Source organism: Myotis yumanensis, unplaced genomic scaffold, assembly GCF_028538775.1.
Source record: "Myotis yumanensis isolate MYYU_CA2020_CCGP unplaced genomic scaffold, mMyoYum1.0.hap1 SCAF_1, whole genome shotgun sequence".
In the NCBI taxonomy this organism is placed as follows: domain Eukaryota; kingdom Metazoa; phylum Chordata; class Mammalia; order Chiroptera; family Vespertilionidae; genus Myotis; species Myotis yumanensis.
Genome location: NW_027223752.1, coordinates 47,091,634 through 47,101,031, shown reverse-complemented (window position 1 = coordinate 47,101,031; position 9,398 = coordinate 47,091,634). Strand labels below are relative to the sequence as shown.

The following is a 9,398-nucleotide window of genomic DNA, read 5'->3' as shown; positions in this document are numbered from 1 at the left end:
GAAAGTGTGGGAGAGGACAGTGCGTGAGTATTTTTTATAACTGAGTTGCAACGTAAGTCTTTTTAAAGGAGAAATATCCTAATAGGCTGACCTGTTTTGTGTATAGTTTAGCTAGGTAGACTTAAGGTAGTAAAAACTGGTCACCCCATGGGTTGGCCATTAACTTTTCCAGCTCAAAGTGGCTCTCACTGGTGGCAGTGTCAGAGGCAGCAGCCAGAATCAGGACCAAGGGTAATCAGTTACCAGATCTGTCCTCCCCTCCCCTGCTAATCCAAAGGAGCAGCCTGAGCATGTTGTTTACCTGCTGGGCAGTAGGGGTAGACTGCAGTTATCCCATAGAGATGAGATCGCTGTTCTGGGAGATACTCATCAGTAAACTGGCCACTGTCTCTATTGACTGATATAATACCATCCCTGAAAAAGAAAGGAAACATGAAGTCATAAGTTTCAAAAGAGAAAAATCTCTACAGCTTTTTAGAATACATATTTTAAATTAATATAACAAAATGAGTTTGACTCATTTAGATTCAGAAGGTTTGTAGCAGTGGTTCTCAAAGTGGTCCTCAGACCAGCATCATCTGGAACTTGGTAGAAGTGTGAAGTGAATTCTTGGGCCCTTCTTCAGACTTAATCAAATTCTGGGATATAGGACCCAGTAATATGTTTTAATTAGAGGGCCTGGTGCACAAAATTTGTGCACTCGGGGGAGGGGTGGGTGTCCCTCAGCCCGGCCTGTGCCCTCTTGCAGTCTAGGGCTCTCGGGGGATGTCTGACTGACAGCTAAGGTCCGCTGCGCTGGCCAGCTGTGAGCCTGGCTTCTGAGTGGTGCTTCTCCTGTGGGAGTGCACTGACCACCAGAGGGCAGCTTCTGTGTTGAGTGTCCCCTGATGGTCAGTGCGCATCATAGTGATCAGTCATTCTGCCGTTCGGTCAATATGCATATTAGCCTTTTATTATATAGGATAAGCCCTCAGAATGACTCTGATCCACGCTGACGTTTGAGGACCACTAACTGGGTGTTGGAATCATGAAGATCTGTTAAAATACTGATGCCTGGGCCCCATACAAGATCAATTAAATCAAAATTACAGGGTTTAGGATAGAAGGGCTCAGATACTACAGGAGTGGGCAAAGTAGATCTGTGACATTCTTTTGAATTAAAACTATAATAATAACTCATGTCTTTCCACACAAACAACTGTAAACCTACTTTTACCAACCTTGTATATATTTTTTTACTGTTCCCCAATTCCTCCTTGGAGAACTGGTAGATAACTAGTAAGTCCACAGTGTCATTTTAAATCATATACTTCATGGTGCCACTTAGGCCAGTTACAACTCTGAAGATCATATTTAGATTAAAGCGCTTTCTTTTTGGATAGTTATTAATAGTTCTGCCACTTTTAAGCCACAGGTGAGCATTACCGTTAAATTTCTGGGTAACGTTTAAAAGATGCTATCTACTAATAAAGATAACAGAATGAAAACGTCAGTAGAGGGCTTAATTACTGAAGTCACTAGCTAACATTGGGTGAAACAAGCGATGTATCCCCCAGAACGGTTTGCATTTTCAGGCTCATCCAGAATGTGTCAGGCTCACCTCCTCCAGTCCGTGTGGTAGAAGTGATCTGCATAGCTAACAATGCTGAAAGGGTAGTTGAGGTTGTTTTGAATGACATGTCGTCCAGTTCCATCAGGCAGTGTACACTCCAGTTTTTTGGTTCCTTTGAAAATGAAGAGGAAAAAAGATACTTTCACGCCATGGGGGAGAGAAGAGGGAACTTGCCAAAAATAATAGTGGCTGATAGATTTCATCTTAAAGAAAGGTAGAATAAGAAATAGCTATTTTATTCCCATTGCAGTGATACAAATTAAAAACTAAAATTTTCTGTTCTATTACCAGTCTTTAAATTGTTTAATAACATTGCAGTTTTTAATAGTTTAAACTCTTACTCCTTTTTTGGAAGAAAGGATTGCTTTTACAGAAATTTAGCCAAGTTTCTCCCAAAGTAGGGCATTAGAGAGAAGCTTTTTTATAATTAATTTCAAGTGTAAACATAACATTTGGATAAATATTTGCACTTTGTAAGTAATGTATAATAGCCAAGATTGCCTTTTAACTAGTTTCTAGGTAGAAATAAAAAGTAACTAAAGGGGAACATGACTTCTATTTTTCAACTTAAAGGAAGCCAACTGGGAAAATTTTGCCATAGCTAAACAAGTGAAAAATTTCCAAGTTTCACATTTCTTATGGGACCTGGATTTAAATTTCAAATACTTTAAAAAATGTTAACTGTTTGGACAACTAGGTTATAATAGTGACCTACGTGCATTTTAGTCCCCTTTTTTAGATGATAAATTCTTTAGGAACGGCCGTTTTCATGTTCTGTGGTATATAGACATACTGCATCCTTTCAGTAGTGCTCATGATGAAATCACACAACAGAGAACGTTAGCCTGGCTATCGGCAATCTGAACTTGTTACTGAAGTGAAGCTGCCATACTGCTTTTCAAGAATGTCCTCAGCATAATGGCATACTGACCGCTAGACAGATACTTAGAAATTTATAACATGGGCCAAAGGAAAACCACCTATAACCTCTTGTTCATTTATCTAAATCGGTCAGTTCTAATAGTGGGTAATATTTCTTTTTAACTTTGAAAGCATGCCAAGTATTCATGTGGGGAAATGGCACACAATACAAAAATGAGGGACATAGTACTACCCCTGAAACTTAACTGCCGAATTCATATTCACACACCCTAAAACCCTAGGAAGTTCATTGTAAGCATCATTACAAAATGTCCTTTGAAAGTTTACATACCAAAGGAATAGATTCTATGTGCTGTACTGTCACAAATTTAAGCCAAAAGATGGGATTTTGTTTTGTTACAAAATCTGATCAAGGACTGGCACCACTGTAATGAAGCATTCTGTATCTGTATCCCATCAGTAGTATTACCTGCATCTGCCCAGCAGAGCAGTTTGGACACGGGGTCAAAGGTTAAACCATTGGGTAGTCCAAGGTCATTATTCACCAGAATTCTTCTGTTTTCTCCATATAAAGATGACGTTTCAATTTTAGGAGCATCTCGATTCCAGTCTGTCCAGTACAAGTTGCTGTGGATAAATTAAATGGAGTAGAAAAAGAAGCACCCTGAGTGTGTACAAGTCAAACTTCAGAACCTTCTTTGAGGCTTTTCACTAAGTATTTCTGAGTCAAAAACATTGTTTTCTTCACTTATTGAGGATTTTATCTGGAATTTCATTTGGTAGAAGCCCCATTAAATATGGCAAGAGCTTCTCAAGATAAAGCAATCCTCCCTGGTTCTAACAAGTACTGAAACATTGACCAAGTTATATGTCCCAGTGATGACCTTAGCAGTTACGGACAGGGAACATTTTCTTCATTTTGCTACAATGAAAGAGGTCTGAGAAATAAAATGCCAGGTGTGAGTTTTGGTTACCATTTAATGGGCATAAACCCTACTGTGGTTTTAACACTGACTTCCTACTGTGTTGCTGAAGGAGACCCACTTCATTCTAGTTTAAGTATTGACCTCAGACAGGCCCTACCTTATCATCTGATAAAAAGTAGAACAGTTCCTGACACCTAGTAGCTCCTCAATAAATACTGTTAACACATGTGGGCTTTTCTTTCTGCTTTTGTTCTGACTCCCCACCGCATTTAAATCCAAGGACTTCAAATCAGGATATATAGGTAATGGAGAATTAGGGAGGCCCAGCTGACCCTCGGATAGGATCCACAGTGATGGCTCGGGGATTCACCAGGTCCGTGTGGAAGAGAGCCTTGCGCTCAGAGCCGTCCAGCATGGCCCTCTCTATCCTATCCAGGCCACTGTCTGTCCAGTACATCGTTCTGTGAAAGTGGTCAATGGCAAGGCCTTCAGGGCTTATCAGATCTGGAAATTAAAAAAAGGCAGGACTGGAGCAGGTGAACCTGAAACAAATTTATGTTTGAACAACAACAACAAAGTCCTAAGAGTCCCTTAAGTCGGAAGAACTAGGTTACACAAACTAATTGCTAAAATTCTGGGGCACAGCCAAAATACTATTTTTGCCGAATTGACAAAAAAAAAAAAGGTATCATTTTGATTAATTCACACCAGATGGCTGCTGTTGTGTTGGCTGATAGCATTTTTTCATTTGACAATCTAAGGGAAGAGAGGTCAGTGCCCCTGACTAAATAGTCAGGTATTGCATGTTTTAAAAACTGCAGCACACCAGTTGAAAGTCGCTGGTCTAGACCAGCAGTTCTCAACCTGTGGGTCGAGACCCCTTTGGAGGTCGAATGACTCTTTCACAGAGGTGGCCTAAGACCATTGGAAAACATACATAATTACATATTGTTTTTGTGATTAATCTCTCTGCTTTAATTATGTTCAATTTGTAACAATGAAATTGGGGGACACCACAACATGAGGAACTGTATTAAAGGGTCGTGGCATTAGGAAGGTTGAGAACCACTGGTCTATGAACAGACCTAGCAGCCTGAATGCACCAGGCATCCACAGAGTTGGTGTCCCAGGCAGCATCAGTGTGGCCTCACCCTGAATCCTTAACTGTGAGCCTTTCCTCTGGGGGCCCAACTTCTCAATAGAAAGGTCCCACAGCAAGAATCACCTTCTTATTCCTTATGTATGAACATGTTTGTTTATAAAGAGGATGTTGTACAGTGCACAAGTGACTTGCATAGAACTTAGTTTCCCCTATTGGGTTAAAATAGAGGGGAGACTTTGGGATAAACAGGCAAAAATAACTTGGACTTCAAGGAATCAAATGAAATGGGAAGTGTCTTCTGGGTGAAGCTGCTGACCTGAATTAATGATTGTCTCAGGCTCTGCTCCCGGTTCCAGACTGACACGGCTAATTGTCCGCGCAGCGACATCCGTCCAGTACACCATCCTCTCTCGGCAGTCATAGTCAATTCCCACAATTATGGAGCCCTGTGTGGGCCAGAACACAGAATTGGAAGAATTAGGACTCCTTGCATTTCCCCTGAGTTCACGCTCAGCTGCCTCACACATGCATGTCTGCAGTGAACAACCCTGCACTGTACAGGTAGCCAACCTCAGTGGTTAGACATGTAGGCTCTGCAGGCCGACTTCTTGAAGTCAAAGCCAAGCTTGGCCACTTACTTAGCTGTGCAATTCTGGTACTTAAGCTTTCTGTGTCTTGGTTTCCTGATTTCCAAAATGAAGGTAACTACCTACACTTCATATGGCTGCTATAAGAATTAATACCATAAATTCTTGTGAAGTGTCCTAATCAGAAATGAATATGCAGTAAGCTCTCAATACTCACTATAATTGTTGGCAGTAAAAGCAAAAGTGACTGCATGAAAAAAATTAGCCCATTCAGTGATTGAAGGACAGATGTTAGTCTCAGCAAAGTAAGGTCTTAACACTTGGAGTGGGGGAAACGAGTTAAGTCGGCTCGCGTGAATTGCGCGTACTCCGCGGGAGCCGTCTTAACTCGGTTCATATAGATTTGCGGTGGAGTGCGGGAAACGTGTAAACTCGGGCCGATTGTAACTGCGTATTACCAAATATTTGTTTGTTTGCCGTTCACAAAGATACCTACCTGCGTATGCGAACCGTTTCATACCCATTGGGGTAATAGGTATCATAAAAATCCCTGATTTTGCGCGGGAAACCTAAATAATTGCCCGCGCCATCTTATATTTTGGCGGGAAATTCACCCCACACCGGAGTGTTAATATTTTAACGGACAAAAAACAGTGACTCCTTTCAAATGTTATCAGCACTTTTTGAACAAGCTTTCTAAAATTTGCTAACAAATAACAACAAAATCTATGCTCCCCTCCCCTGTGATATGAGCTCTTTCCCCTAGCCCAGGTGCCGTCACCCTCAACTCTCTCTCTCGTTGCAAAGCAATTCTTTGGTTGTACTCTTGGGTAAAAGAAAGTCTACAGTTTGATGGGTTAAGGAACTGGGTGGGGAATGGTCGTCCCTCAACTTCTGGCTAGGGAGGTTTCGTCTCCCGTATTGCTAAATACACTGCAAAGTCTTATAAAATGCTGTGTCAGTGATACTCCTTTCCAAAAGTCTGCACAGTACTTGCTTCATTTGATTTCCAACCCAGATTCCTGCTTTGAGAAGCCCAGCCGAACGTGCAAAGCCAACATCTAGGGGCCATCTGGCTGTCCCTGAGGCCACGCCAGCTCCTTCTTGCCTAACAAGCCTGGGGCTGGCGTGACTTACGGCCTCTGGCAGAGGAGTCAGGATGAGAACCACTATACAAGCAGGATATGGTTCCTGTGGAAAAGGGAACAGTTTATATGGGGTAGGAGGGTCTGAAGGTCAAATACAATTTTACTTGAAAATTAAAAAGTCATGTGTCTCAGGCAAGAGTACACATCCACATGGGCTTCCATTAACCCAGGGAATCATGGGATTCCTTAGCCCATGTAATGACTTCAAAGTTATTTGGAGAAAAAAGTCCCCGTTTTAGTAAATTTCCCCAAGGTGTGCTTATAACCCGTGTTCCATTTCTATTTCAGTTCCACCACCACCCTGTCCTCATCAGAGACAAATTCAAAAATGCAGAGAAGCCATGTGACATGGCTAGAATAAATAGATGGTTACTTGTGATAACTTTTGAGTTTCTACCTCTTCTAGAGAAACTTTTATAAAAAAGAGTATGCTTAGTGTTTGCCAAGAAAACACACAAAAACTCAAAAAGGAAGACATAAAACATCTTTTTCTAAACACTGGCTGCTTCTAAACTTCTTTGGAACCAGATAGGGGTTCATCATCAACAGAAGTAAACACGGACACTGTATTGTTATATAAGCAAGTACCTGGAGCGTGGAGCTTAGAAAGGGAACCAGACCATTTTCCACTACAAGTGGCACTGCCTTTTTGGTGACCTCCCTTTTCTTCTCCATTTGAGAGAAGAGTCCCTCCTCCGAAATGAAGTGCCTTACAACAGGGAGTGGCTGGCTCAGGAAGCGGCAAGCATCCCAAGGGAGAGCTGTCCACTCCTTTTCCAGCATCACTCTCTCCCCAACTCATCTAGAAGGAGCCAAAGATAAGAACCAAAATGGGAGGGGAGAGGGGAGTAACGTTGAGGCAGTCATTAATGGATTTCCACTTGGGATTCTCATCTGACCCCCGGAACCACACCCTACAGCCACTGCTGTCGTGATTTCTAGATCTCTGGAAATGTGGGGGGCATTGAAAGCACCCTGGGGCCTGGGGTTAAAAGTCAGTTTTCCCTTGGCTCACCATACTGCCTCACAACCCTGAAATGCCCTTTCCACACATTGGAAACCCCATGAACCAACGAGGCGGCAGCCTTGGTCAGACGTGACCCAGCAACAGGGAGCCCCACTTCCGGTGGTGCTGGTGTCAGGCCCATGAAGACAGACTGCAGCTCAGAAATCCTCCACAACCTCCCTCCATCTCAGGTCCCTCCCCAGATCTGAACCCCCACGCAGCTCCGTCCCACACGAGAAATCCTCTTTACATGCAGCGACAGCAGGGTCCTGGCTGTGTCCTTCTGAAGCCTAGTACCACTGAGGGGCAAGTAGCCAATCTGCTGGCCTTGGGCATAGAGCAGGAAGGTGCCCACGGACGGAGGAATCACATCAGGCCGAGGCGTGGGCCGGACCAAGGGTGGAGCAACCGTGGGTATACCTGCCGTGGGAAAGAGTGAGCAGAGAGAAAAGGAAACAAGGGTGGGCGGGGAGAGAGAACAGTTACTTTCCCATAGACCAGAGCCTCCAAAAACATCAAAAGTTCTTAAACCTAGACAGATGTGCTCCAGATGTTCCTTTAAGGAAATTCTAATTTCTAGGGGTTTTTTTTTTCAAGGATCAATTATGTAAATCACTGCCAATTACTAGGGAGGAAGACAACAACACATCTCCCTCAGAACAAAGCAGTTTTTTTTTGGTTTTTTTCCCTTCTTTTTAAAGGAAAGAAACCAGAGCCAGAGTTGTGTCAGCTTCTCTTTGGGGCCCCCGGGGTGACACACGTCCCCTTTCACCCTGGGCTGGGGAAGGGGAGTAACTGCATGCTGAGCTGAGTTCCAGATGTTCTAGTTACAGAAACGGCTAATGACAAAATCAAACATTAAGTCCAAATTGGGATCTTGGGTGGATCAGATTATAAACCAGCACCACACAGTAGTGACTTGTCTCATTGGATCTGTTAACCCCTTGTTTGCCCACCTTCATACACAGCCTCCCGACAGAGAAACCTCAGAGGCCGCTGAGGTGAGTGAGGGCTGCCCCGGGTGCTTACATGCAGGGGTGGAGCCTGGCTGGGAGCGGGTGCCCTGCACCTCTCTGCCGTCTCTGTCCACACACCAGCAGAAGTCACTCTTCCCGTGGCACTGCATGGGGGTGAAGTGGCCCAGGTCGTCGCACTGCGGCACGTACTGGTCGTCCCTGGGCGCGCCACCGTAGTGCTCCAGCAGGTTTGCCCTCCAGCGCTCACACATGGTCTGGGGCCTCTGGGTGGGCGCTGAGCAGATGGGACAAAAAAGCCTTTGATTGTAAGCCAAGGACAGAGTGCAGCCTGGCCGCCTGGCCTCCCTCCTCCTCATGTGCATTAGCGGGCCTCCGCCAAGTCCCTGAACACAGACCAGAGCAGTCAAGTGCTCTAAGAAGTCCTCCACAGGAACCAGGAGAATGGGGTCCTCTGGATGCTCCCATCTTCCCAGGCCAGGAGGATCTGCCATCAAGGCCCCACCACGTCGGGAAAGAACAAGAGGAGGTTAAGATCAGGTGCAGGGCTCACTCAGCCTGGGAAGGGGGTGAGCTCACTCTGGACAGGAGAGGCCCAGGGCCTCTGCTAACAGAACACTGTGGGGCGCAGTGGCCTACATGATGCTTAAAGCACTCTTTGCTTCTTTCCCACTTGCTTCAAACTCTAGGACTTGCATCTGAGAGGGTTATCTTCAGGCTGGCTGGCTAGTGCTTGTCTTAGAAAGCATTCCTGAATGTCCACCTATGCAGCCCTCAGTACCTGTCCACTGGAGGACTACACTGGTGAAAGCATAACTTATCGTAATTGGTATATGGGAGCACAGAGAGGTAGTGACACTCCAGTTCCTGGAAGTTGTCTGGCCATGCTGTTCCTGGTATTATCTCAAAGCTGAAATAGGCTTCACCTTCCCACCATGTTTCTCCAGCACCCTGCCCCTCTTCCCACCCTCCCCGCTCACTACCATGCTTACACTCCACTAGCTTCTCTTGCAGAGCAGTTTCTCTACCCCCAATACCCCAGACTGCTTCCACAGGGCTGTCGTGGCCTGTCCCAAACACCAGTTCTCTGTCCGAGAGGGCTCTGTTACAGCCTATAGCACAGCCACCTGTGGGAGGATTGCCCAAAGGACCTGAAACAGA

The 9,398-nt window shown here is 44.8% G+C and overlaps 1 protein-coding gene across 1 annotated transcript in view; it reads right to left on the bottom strand.

The window, feature by feature from the left end:
- NID2 (nidogen 2) overlaps window positions 1-9,398 on the bottom strand; it is a 65,422-nt gene that overhangs the window by 2,226 nt on the left and 53,798 nt on the right. The window contains exons 14-20 of the mRNA XM_070419667.1: window positions 8,293-8,514; window positions 7,514-7,683; window positions 4,839-4,968; window positions 3,753-3,924; window positions 2,964-3,121; window positions 1,601-1,724; window positions 302-414 (exon numbers count right to left, since the gene is read on the bottom strand). Coding sequence (XP_070275768.1) covers window positions 302-414; window positions 1,601-1,724; window positions 2,964-3,121; window positions 3,753-3,924; window positions 4,839-4,968; window positions 7,514-7,683; window positions 8,293-8,514 — 1,089 coding nt within the window. The remainder of the gene's footprint in view (window positions 1-301; window positions 415-1,600; window positions 1,725-2,963; window positions 3,122-3,752; window positions 3,925-4,838; window positions 4,969-7,513; window positions 7,684-8,292; window positions 8,515-9,398) is intronic.